Here is a 12,248-nt window from a genome sequence, read left to right as displayed (position 1 = left end):
GACCAACATGGTTATGCACAAAAAAAAAGAAACTGAGCCATAACATTGCCCGACTAACTCTCTGAGTAGGCAATAGGAAACTTAAGATTGTGACATCTCGACAGCTGCACGCGTGTGCGTCACCAACGACCTTGCATACTCTGATTTGTCAAACCGAAGTTTTTTACGTCGTATACAAACTTCTGATTTCGTGGACACTGTACGTCGTTGAGCGTCAAAGTACGTGAAATGACACAGAAGGTGCTCTAGAGTACTCTACTAGCTAAACTTAGCCGATTAGATAATAGAGTGCTCTCGGAGGAAAAGGTCCTGGGATCATGGCCTGTGCATTCTTGCATGCGAAAGGCCACAAAAGCCCTTCACTTCCTGAACACTACTGGACTGTACGAGCACTTGTGACAGTGGACATTCCTCTGCGACTGACTCTGGTAATGACTAACTCTTTAATATTTTTTTTCTCTCTCGCTCTTATCTATTCTTCCTCTTACTCCCTCCCCCCCCCCCCCCCCCTAAGTGTAGAGCAGCCAACCGTGCATGTCTTTTTTTAATCTCCCTACCTTTCTCTTTTCGTTTCTCTCTCACTCTCGTGAAGACTGTGACGTGCTCGCGTACGCTCAACACACTTCGAGTTTTCTGTGAGATACCTCCACAGTGACTCAAATCTCTCTATAATGGTACATAGAAATGCGTGACCGATATGGTGGAATCGAATCTGTCTTCCATACACAGAAACCCAATGCTCTAACGACTAGTCCTCGATCGCAGGTGTGTTTCTCTCGTGACAAAGTTACTCTCTATAAAGGCTGGCGCGTGCGCCACGTGTAAGTTTGTGGAATTATTCCCTCGTGACAGCTAGCGCTTTGAGACACTCTGAGACTGCACACATTCGGGATCGGCCATCGTTTTTAGACCAGGCGCTGATACCTCCGAAGTGGTTCAAGTCCGCTCATAATGCTATCGCATTAAAAGTTTGCGGTCTGGTCGTTGCGGCGTCGTTAGCGACTTCTGTGGTTTCGACGTTCTTTTCCGCATCTCATTCTTGGCGCATCCCGCATTGTGGGTACGTGCTTTTTTTTTTGACGCTCATCGTCACCATTCTCATATACGCGTCGTTTGTGCTGCTGATGCTGGTTTTACGGCCATGACGACAAAAAAATTGCATGCATGGCCACAACGTCACCCTCGTCCTCTACAGTATTGCCTGTTGTAGCCTCCGAAATTCATGTACAGACGCCATCGCTCTCAGTGTATGGGATTCAAAAGCTTGCACAAATTGCGAAGCGTGATAGAGCAGTGGTTATCGCTTCCGGTTCCTAACGTAACATTTCTGAAGCGACGTTAGTTAATATTCCAATGGCGGTTGCATGCAAAAATTTCTTTTACGGGATTATTTGGGTGCCCTCCGCACGTTTTGCCGTATGTAGCACTTGATGTGTTGTTTTGCACTATTTATTATACACCTTTTTTGAGGATGGTACAAGAGCAAGGAAAACATGGACGAAAAAAGGCACACATACACGCACAGATCAATGACGCTGGTATGACAACAGCGGCACTATAACACCAGTGAATATCACGCGCTGTTTTGATGACTGCTTACGCAGAACAGATTTGGGCTCCCTGGCACCTTTGTGTCAGATGGCTTTCTGCAATATATAGGCTCGTTCGCTGCGAGCAATGTGGCACCCTTGGCAAATAAAGTTCTCGTTTTTTTCGCCTTAGTGTGAAGTTGAAGCTCGGGACGATAAGACGGCCTGATGATGAAGGAATAACGTCGTAGACCACCTGGGTCGTAGTCAGCGTAACGGAATTGACAGAGGCAAAGGCGAAGAAAATTCAGCGGTGAGCAATAGACTGCTGTCGCCGCAAAATAAATGAAGGCAATCTGAATTTGGGGATAAGTATCTTTTTATTGAACCGATCCCACTACGTATTATTATATATGGTACCTACGATGATGATTTGCATGTATGTACATGGGTGAGTGGATGTATATTTACAAAGCGTCATCTTTCCGCATCTTCTCATAAAGGGACTTCAGTTCGTCGAGGTCCATGTAGCAGCCTTTCAGGTGCCTGCAACAAATCAAACGACATAAATATAGCTAAATCACGTTTCGAGGACACACTTGGAAATAACGCTTTCCAAAGAAACTCACTACATGCCTTATGGCTAAGGAAATTCTTGTGATAGCTTAATTTATCCGCTCCCGCATATAATGTCATTTAGGTTTCCTCCCGCATTTATTTAAGTTGCATTTGCCACGATATTTCTCATTTCAGACTCAGTTTCTCCCGAATTCTTTATCAAATTTAGCTACGCGGCCTTCGCAACGGCTCTCCTAATCTATTGAAGTGTAAAGTTTAAGTTGATGCGGGGATCACTGAAAAGTCGTCTGATAAATGAAGTATGAACCGCTGAGCTTCCGGATGCTTTACGCATTGTTTTGCAAGTTACAGGCATTTTTCCCTACCATAATGCATATATACTAATTATCTTGATTAATGAAACGGAGACAGCCAGCAACGGTAATATGAGTCTACGTGGGAGGTCGCTAAAAGGCAGCTCACTTTTTTCTTTGAATATTGGTACGAAGAGAGTCACAGGCACAGCCGCGTGTCTGTTTACGAGTAGTGCCGTGACAGCTTTCGTACCAAGGTAAAAGGAAAGAAAAAGGATGTCATATTTGACGCACGGGATGCAAATCGTTTGTGCGTGGTTTTAATAAGCATAGACGGTATCACTAGCCCGTTCGCGACATTCTCTAGCGTTCTCTCACCTGTCAACCTTTGTGGGGTCAAAGCCTGTCCTTCCGTGCAAGATCCTGCGGTTGTTCATCACGACTAGATCACCGGGACTGAGGTAGAAGGAGTACTGGAGCGTGCTCTGCTCGATGCGCTGTGCAAACAGCCGTAGTGCCTCGTAGTAGGTGGCCACCTGGTCCTGGGGCAGCAGCGGCGGCCTCATCGAGAACAGGCTGAAGTGGATGTCTTTCAGCTTGCCCATGTAGTCGACGCTTATCACAGGCCACGATTCACGGAACCACCTCTGCGTAAATATCGGAGCAAAACGTTTTTCAATCGATCGGTTGGTGTTGGCTGTTTTTATGAGCTTCCACGTTTGTCTGTTATTTTCTTTTGTTCCCCTGCGTCCATTGTTTATCCAAGAAAAGTAAAGTGTGAGCCCTTAAAGTTACGATCATCCTTTGTTACTTTATTGCGTAGCTGGCTTTCATAACTTAGCGTTTTAATGCATTCATAGTTCAGAGAGCATGGTGCTAAAGTAGTGTAGTCATTTTGGCCCAGTGTTGCATAATTGGCAACGCTTTATGCTGTCGTCTGTAGAACAGGAAAACAGGAGCGTGTTACTTAAAGCAGCTTCTCTCGCGAAACTGTTTCACTGTTCCATTGATCACTAAACATGCCACGCTTGGAGTTGACACAGTTCCCTGGAGGCATGCATGAGTTCACTTGTATTTAAGCAAAGTTAATAAGCTAAACAGCGCTTCATATTGCAAGAGACCTAACTCTTGAGTAAACGACCATAGTGACATTTGCCAGATCCATATCTGTTAAATGTCTTCGTGTATTTCAATAAGGAAGGACTACGGCGCTCGTCTTAACATTGCCTTATTGTAACAGGCTACAAAACTGTCAGCAAGCTGCTTAGCCTGCACGTTTTCCCTACCTTTGATGATATACATCTTTTTATTTTCGTGTAAGAGTTCCAAGAAAGCTACCCGCGCCGATTTCTCACTATAGAGTTCTGTTGCTGTGCATGTGGTCGTTCAATTACTTGCCATGGCGACAGCTTTCATCTTGGAGCCGCATGCAACAGAACGCCCGCATATTGAAATTTAACTGCACGTTAAACCTCCGGCGATTAGAATTAGTACGGATACCTTTACTACGGCATTCCTCGCAAATCACCGTGAAGATTTGGCGCATTCAGTCTTATCACGTTACTTAAAGGAAGCTGCTACATCTATAACCTTCTCACGGCATACTCACGTCTCTCTCGGCGTCCAGGAATGAGAACACGACCTGTGTCGTCGAGAGAATCTTGAAGTGCTCGGGGTAGTTGTAGCGTAGCCACTGAGCCGCGTAGAAGCCGTCCACGAAGAAAGACTTGCCGCCGGCCTTCTGGCCGCAGGTGGCTGGGTCGGCAGCCCTGAGGCAGTGCAGGAGCTGCACGCCCGGTGCCCGTTCCCGGTACGCCAGGTCGGTGTGGTGGCCGAACTGGACTCCCGTGTACGACAAGTGGGTCTTCGGGTCAGCGTTGTAGCGCACGTCGTAGGTCAAGCCGTAGCCGGTCTCTCGGATGTAGCCCATGCGCCGTGCGACGCTAATGATCTCGTGCTCGTGGAGGGGCACTCCTAAGGACAGCGAGGAGTACGAAGAAAGGTTTTAAGCTCGCCGTAAACAAAATTGCACGCACGAAAACGATTTCATTCTTGTGTTCAACCGAAACCATACATGTATATAGCTCGCAATGATTATAATATTAGTGTCCCGAAATCAAGACATCTAAAGTATACTGTCTCTACTGCATTCTTATGGTGACAGCCACTATTTTCACTTCTCACGCTGGATACTGATGTACAAATGTGTACTAATTTTATTGCTTGTTTGTGTATGTAAAGAAAAGCAAGTGCGGAAAGCTTACCTTTGAGGACGGAGATGCCGTACTTGCAGACGTTCTTGAGCATCTTCTTGAGACCAGCTCGCGTACCCATGAAGTCTTCGTACTCCAGTTCAGGCGGGTTCTCTTCTATCTCGTCACGGTTCCACAGGATCACGGAAGATTTCTTGTTTGTGTAAGCCTCATCCTTGATGTCATCGTGCGGCTGCGGCACAGCCATGGGCTCGGCAGCGGAAGCAGGAGGGGCGGCCGCCACGTTAAAGGTGTTTGGTACTCTGCAAGTTATTAAATGGAATAGAACAAATTTTTAATGCGAGAAACGAAGTCACGGGAGATGTTAATTTTGGAAGAGTGTCTGAAATAGTCCGATGTGGCTACCATGAGCCATTTAACGACCACAAAATTATTATTCGTATGGCTCGAGGTGTTACACGATTGAATTGTATATTGCTAGGCTATAGGTAGACCTTCGTGCAACCTTTCAGTATATAGAAGGACGGTTGTAAAAAGTAAACGGTTGCGCGAATTCTCAGTCACAGAATAGAAAAATAGTCCATCAGCTACTGCGGCGAGTTACATTTCACGAAGAGTTCTAATATTACAGATTGAGATTTGAATCTATCAGCTTCGTGGGGCGAATAGCGATCCTGCAGTTTAAGAAGTCTAGGTCACTTGATGTATTTAATTCATGCTTTCATTGTTTGTGTGCCTATGTCTCTTCAGAGGTCCCAACACGTTGAGGTCGGGGCGTCACTGCTACGTAGCATGCAGCTTCGCAATAGGCAGAATTTGATGACTTACGCTTCTCGCTCCTTGGGCTGGAACAGTTGGGAGAACTGGTGGAGCCACTCTGCAGAGTAGGTGCTGGCATGAGGCGGCCTGCGTGCTGACTGCGGCCAGAAGACCTCCAGAAGCTGCGCGTTGTTCTCGACGTCCCAGGAGAGCGGCTGGATCTTTGGGTCGATCTGGGCGCTGTTCAGCTGCTTTTCTTGCGTCGGAGGGTGCACACACGCCTGGCACCGGCAGCTGTCTCGCAGCTGTCAGAGGAGGAACAGAAATATATTTATTACGACTGTCCTTGGTTGTAGTTGGTCACACTGTCTTTCTTTGTAATTTCAAGCAACAATTCAAAATTTATTCAAAATCTCCAATGTTTTAGCTAAAGCTTCAGTGAGAGTTGTAGCCCTGGTGTTGACTTTGTGCTCTGTGTTTTACTGTTTATTTCAACCTTTTGATATACACGCATTCTTGCACCCATGTCATGCTTTTTTTCCTAATTAGCACACGAAGTGTTTAGGTGCTTGCAGGATAGTAGCCAGATAACAACGAGAAGGGATGTGTGTGGCGCCACTGTTAAACATCATGGTGCCACCGTTACATTGTGTGGCCCTAGTGCATGTTTATGGGCCACTAATTCTACCGTAAAGAACGCATAGGGCCATACACCTACACAATTTGTTCGTTTGCGTCTTCGATTTCACTGCATTACAGCAGTTAACGTGCCTACTGCTGGAAGATAGCGATCGATTGTAATTTATGCTGTATTCAAATGAAAAAAATTTGTTTTACACTATTAGGCGTAATACAGCCGCGATGATACTCACCCAAGTGCTGCTGAACTGGCATTTGCTGTTGTCGGAGAAGGTGACGCAGAGGGTATTCTCGCTGGATTTGTACACATCTTTGATTTTTGGTGGGGGAAGTGAGATTTCTTCATGCTCTTCGGCGAGAACGGTGCTCATATGACGAGACGGTCTTGCCGCTGGGGGATGGACAGAAGCAAAGGTAAGATCACTCAGAGCCACGACTTTCACGGTAGACATGCTGAGCGAATATGACTTTCGGAGCTATGCATGTTTGCATGTGCGCCTTTGTTAGCGTGTTAGCCTTGACGTCTGAGGAGCAGGTCGTTATGACATAGAGGAAACTATTTGACAGCTCGAAAGAAAAAACGATTTGGAACAACGCTTGCGTGAGTTGCCGACTGGCAATATTAGTTGTTGTGCCAGCAGATAATTTCTATGTGTAATACCCAGCGCTTTTGAGGTTAGTTTAGACTTGACTACACTTGGAGCGAGGGGAGGGGGGGGGCTGCAAAAAAGTTACACCGCTCATATGAATACGTAGTAATGTCTGTCATAACGAGCAGATAAGGACAGAAGCTCGGGCACGTGGTCCCTTGATTGGGCACTCTAGGTCCCTTACATAGGTATGTTTGCAGAAAAGAACATTTTAATGCACATGTAAATATTTTTTAGAATCCAAAACCTTGTTTTTCTCTCGCTCCTTCCACGGGTGACCACATAAGTGTGTGTGCCCATATGACTACCACTATGACTAATTCCCAAAATGTGTGTGCCCATATGACTACTACTATGATTAATTCCCAAAATGAGTGATATTCACATTAAGTCAGTAAACCTTGTACAACTGAAGATTTATGAAAATTTGGCCTTAGAAATGTTCCACATGTAAGGTAGTCACTTACCTGTAGCTTTGGTGATCGTGACACCGGAGGAACGGCATTGAATGATGTGCCTCCCGGTTCCAGAAAGAAGGATTTTCCTGCAAACTGGGGAAAGAAACAGTCTGATATAGTAATCCGCCTTATTAAAAAGACGTTGAAAAGCAATATGTAGTGTAAAGCAACATTTCTTAATGCAGTTCACATAGTCGCTCTCTGTCTCTCTCTCTCTCTCTCTCTCTCTCTCATTCTCTCTCTGTATGTTTATTACGGCCTGATATAACTAGCTTCCCCTCCTTGTATATGGAGAAAGAATGCTATGCTTTTCACCTGGTGATCTAAGATTTGTCTGCTTGTGAAGTACACTCGCGGTGGCAGTTCGAAATGTGCAAGGGTCACGTAGGGAGTGTATTTTATCACATAAATCAAGGTACTCCACAGGGCATTCCTATAAAAGCAGAATTTATTTCCAGGAACGCTACCAAAACCTGTAGGTACAATGGCTGTTTCTATGATTACCTGTGCAAGCAGCCTCTAATCACAGTGATGAACAAATGCCTGCCGCTAACAAAGCCTACCGTCAGATACCCTCTGACCTTTCCGGTCAAATGACTGTAAGAAAATGTTCATGACATGCTAACTCCTATTCAATGGCTTATCAACGCACCAGTTATCTGCGACCAATAATTAAATAATTGCAAGATTACAGTCTTCAGCGCTTCTGAGCTCAGTAGCTGTTGTCTCCTAGCCCATTGTTACGTTGCAGGTCGCGTGCCCTTTGGACTGCATTCGACGTTCACTCCGGCACAACACAATGCAATGATAAAAGACAAGGACGTGTGAGATAATTCGTGTGTCACGTATGCCGCCTGCCGAACCGAGGCTTTCCTGTGGAACCGTTAGAGTGTGACGTCCTCGTGATAATGAGCGATAGCGCCGCTAGTATGGGGACGGTGAACGACATAACTCTCCGGCAGGGATGCCCAGGGTTAAAAGTGCAGCGAGGGCCATGTTGACAGGCACTTGATGGTCTTCGGGGCACAATTTACTCATGCCACTGCTTATCATTTAGCTCTCTAGCGATGGTAACACGAGCACACTCTTACGGATAGAGCAAAGCAGTCAGTTAGGAAGAACAATTGCTTGTTGTCACAATATATTTGACAGCACTAAGTGTCGTGTTCAGTGCCGAACGGTACATATCGCGCCATAGTTCATGGTTGTAAACCGAACCGGTTCAAAGTGGATCCCTTCATTGACGACCATTCTTGCATTTGTATTCAGACGACAATATGATATTACTCTAAAATCCATAGAGCGTTCTATAGGTAAACATTCGGCTTTAAAGCATGGGAATTTGGATAGCGGCATTAAATATAAGGCGGCAGACTTGAAGTCAGCCCTGTTTACTTGTGGATTTCTTATCCTACGTCCTTGACCCGATAATAAAATCTGCGTGCTCAGCACCCTGATAAAACTGTGGCATCGCTTTTCTAGTAGATATTCACCCACTTTTACGCGTTCTTCTGTGTCGTCATTGCCATAAGGAGGCTGAAGCGGCAAGGGCAGACAAGTTCGCCCCACGTTGTATATGTCTTAAACGGCGGATGCCGCCACCCCTGTCCCGAGTCTAAGAGCACATCAACTTTGCAAAGCAAGGTGAGTACCGGCACCGCCTCTCTCCCTTCGGTAGTCCAAGGGACGCGTCTCAAGAGGAGGGGAGGGGGCCTCCCTTATCGTTGTCTAGCCGCCTGTGCTCTCAGTGATGTAACAGCGATTGAGTTGCCATAAAACCAGCAAACAGAGACTCGCTGAGCAAGCGCACATATCGTTTCAGCTGCGGACTCAAGCAACAGTGATAACATGTATACTTCAAGCCTCCTCTCCCCCCCCTCCCCCCCCCCCTTGCCGGTGCTCCGACAGGGAAGAAAACCATGTCGGCAATATGCCAGCCGTCGTTGCTGTGCTCATAGCGTGCGGGATTTTGTGCCTCGGCGTCAAGGGAACGTGAGGTCACGCTCCTCCGGACATCTTTACATGCTCTCGAGTGGCTTCGCGAGCAAAGCCATTGTGCGAAATCATGCTTAACGCTCGACTTTAATCAAAGGGGATAGCTTGGAATCGGTCCAATGGAAGAGATTCAGAGGAAGCGCTTGGCACTACGCCCGATTCTGAGGCAAACTTGAAAAAACTAAAAAATAATGTGCATAATGTGGAGTGTTTGTGACCTGCGCGCCTGTTTTGTGAAAACACACGTGCGCAATATGGGTTGCGTAACATAGGCGCCATTAGCGACTAGGTAATTCACTTCGAGCTGGTCGGTTGACTGCACGATGCGTCAAACAAGCTTTGGACTACAGAGAGCGACATCAGTCATTTAAGAAATTTGATTATGTGGCTATATTCAGTTTCATCCACGATTTCATATTTTCACTTCGTTATGAATTCCTTGGACGTATAAAGAAGTCATTTCTATGCAGTCACAAAGGATGCTCAAGGCATGTTGTTATACTTAGACTCAAATATTCAGCGAATAACTGCAGATTTTTCTTTCCTTTTACGGAGGAGCCTTTCGTCGTATGCCACAAGATATCCTTATTTGCGAACTTTGGCTCTCTGTGTGTAGTCATTTCAATATGCGTGTCAATATTTTTTTGTTATTTATGAAGTGAAGGTGGCCTGATACACGGCTGCGATATGGACGCAAACAAACACTCAGGACGGAATACCAAGAAATGCGAAACTTGCAAGCGCATCCTCAGAACGTCACTCCGTGAAGCTCATTGTGTAGGAGTTCCCCTGCTTCCGGAGCCGCTTGTAATGTTAACTGAACATGCCTCCGACTGCTACGCATAACTGGATTTCAGAAACAGAAACATCGTGCTTGAGCATTCCTCGGAAAGGCATCTTAACGTTCATATGCAAACACTGTACAATCTATGACTTGAGGAGGAGGGCATTGACCTAGGCCTTGGTAGCCCCACGAGCTAATCTCCAATGTTGCTTAAAGGGAGTCAGATATATCGCCTTAGCGCATAATTGACATGATTTGCATAAACACTTGCTTTCAGTTCACAGGTAAAAGCACACGAGCACGTGTACTCACCTTCCATGGTTGCAAAAGTTCGCTCTGCCAACTTTTCATGTATGGGGTGGTCAGCTCTGCACTGGAGTTCAACCTGGTTTGAAAAAACCTCCAGGGTCCACCATTCTTTATGCGGATGGGCCGCCAATCAGAGACTGGACCGTGAACCACGTGACCAACACAACCTTCGCCTAGCGCTTCTCTCGCCGCCATGTCCGAGGAATCCTTCTCCCGCTCTCATTTCTCCGTGTCTCTCGAAGTTTCTCGAGCGCTCTCGCTGCTCGCGTTAGAGAGAAAGGGAGAGATAACCGCCGTCCCGACGACGCGCGCGCGCGCGCGTTGCTCGGCAAGTCGTCGCGGGTTCCGCATACGTGATGCTGAAGCCGGGCGGCTGTCAGCGTGCGAAAACATTGAGAGCTAGACGTGGCTAATTTCACAGGATGTGGAACAGTGACGTCTGGTTGGCGCCATACACTGCTCAAATTCGCACAATTAATCACGAGCACTACGCAGGTTTGCCAGGAGCGCCAGGTGAAAGTTGTATTTTCCTCTCTTCACCCAGAGCAAGGTTATTGGCATAGTCGGTTGCTATTGCAAATGTAACTATATGAGACAATTTTAGCCTCCCCCCCCCCCCCCGCTCCCCATAAAGCTCGTTTCTCAGACGCTTGACCGACACTTCACGTTACTTTACACCAGCGTAGATCTTGCATGTTTCACAAATTTTTTGTTTTATCTCCCTCAATTGTTTCTGCGCGCTTTCCAGCGTTTCTAGCATAACTGTAGTGTGTAAAGCCTTGCGGTAACTTAAGTACATCAAGAGAGTGTTTTGATATTCTTTTATCGGAGCGCGAGACGGGCTTCCGACGCTATGTCCCTCTCTGCTCTTGTTCCCAACGGCCGGTAAACAACCTCAACTCTGCCGGATATGAATTTCAATGCTTCGCTGATAAATTTCCCATATAACGTCCCTCCACACACCTGTTTGCATTCAGCTCTTACCTCACAAAAACAAGGGCCTTTCGGTAACGTTACCGAGAGGCGTTGTTTTTCTTTCTTGTTGTTCACGCTCTATCTTATTTTTCGTCCGCTCTGTTTGCTTGCACCAGAATCATCGCTTGAGCAACAGCGGCGTGACGGATAAACAGCCGCTAGTTCAAGCGACGTCGCCGACGGTGTTCCCCGACCTTGGAGTGCGGCGAGAGTGAGAAAATGCTGGGGGAGAAGTTGCGATACGGAGTCGGCTCTTTCGCACCACAGGCGAGTCGCCATTTCCTTCTCTGACCCAGTTGGCCGTGTTGCTGGGGGGTTGTCGACGCGCACGAAGACAAACACGCAGCGTCATTGCTGGGAGCCGATAGCGCGCAGCTGCAGCGACAGGCCAGAGTCCGCTTACGAAACCCGTTCGCTTCGCCGGCGGGCCGAACGCTGTGCCGACCATCGCGACTCCTTGTGCGTTCTCTTTCTAGCATCGTGTTGCTGTAAAGGTATCGTCGATGAATTGGCCTCTCGTGCTGCAGGTGAACTGCGTCTCTGCCTCGCAGGTGTCGGTTTAGAATGAGTAACGCGCTTATTGTCGATATTAGAGAGGCAGTTGCTCACCACAAATAGACGCGTGTCGGTGGCTCAGAGATTATACTTACGTGCGAGTTATGTAAGAGAAAGACGCGGAAAGGCTGGCGTCAGAAATATGCGATGCAAGAATTTAAACATTGCACTCCAATTATTTACGGTTGTTCGTCTGCGGTCCGAGTTGCGCTTCGCCTATGTTTTCGTCGCGACCGACATTTCGTAAGTGGTAAATGATACGGAAGGAATAGAATGGAGTGAAACGGATGGCTACATTATACAGGCTCCGTCTACCGAGAAAAAAACTTACCTACCTTGAATCAATATTGCTTCACCGCCCGGCGAATAGTCTGAGTATATGCGCTACGTGTGACAGCCGCTGCAATGAGCAATGTCTGCGGAATGTAAACTTTATTCTGCTGATCAGGACGCGCGGGAAACACTACCAACTGGGAATGAATTTTTTTTCTTTCAAGTTTCCGCAATATA

At 46.8% G+C, this 12,248-nt stretch overlaps 1 protein-coding gene across 1 annotated transcript; it reads right to left on the bottom strand.

Annotated features, from left to right (window-relative positions):
• Positions 1–1,890: 1,890 nt before the first annotated feature.
• LOC142582845 (gamma-butyrobetaine dioxygenase-like) lies at positions 1,891–10,313 on the bottom strand. Its single transcript, XM_075692924.1, has 8 exons — positions 10,212–10,313; positions 7,130–7,213; positions 6,246–6,403; positions 5,443–5,678; positions 4,666–4,916; positions 4,011–4,375; positions 2,780–3,048; positions 1,891–2,075 (listed from the first exon to the last, which is right to left on the bottom strand). Exons 1-8 carry the CDS (start codon positions 10,216–10,218, stop codon positions 1,997–1,999), a joined length of 1,449 nt encoding a protein of 482 aa, XP_075549039.1. The 5' UTR covers positions 10,219–10,313; the 3' UTR covers positions 1,891–1,996.
• Between the last annotated feature and the right edge of the window lie 1,935 nt (positions 10,314–12,248).

Source organism: Dermacentor variabilis, chromosome 5 (assembly GCF_050947875.1).
Source record: "Dermacentor variabilis isolate Ectoservices chromosome 5, ASM5094787v1, whole genome shotgun sequence".
In the NCBI taxonomy this organism is placed as follows: Eukaryota; Metazoa; Arthropoda; class Arachnida; order Ixodida; family Ixodidae; genus Dermacentor; species Dermacentor variabilis.
Note: the sequence above shows the minus strand (reverse complement) of the source record. Positions and strands in the feature narration are given on the sequence as shown.

Excerpts from the sequence above, each read along its gene's own strand:
- LOC142582845 (XM_075692924.1), bottom strand. Across the intron at positions 4,917-5,442 it reads CAGCCCAAGGAGCGAGAAGC|AGTACCAAACACCTTTAACG; the intron begins GTAAGTCATCAA and ends AATAACTTGCAG. Across the intron at positions 2,076-2,779 it reads GACCCCACAAAGGTTGACAG|GCACCTGAAAGGCTGCTACA; the intron begins GTGAGAGAACGC and ends GATTTGTTGCAG.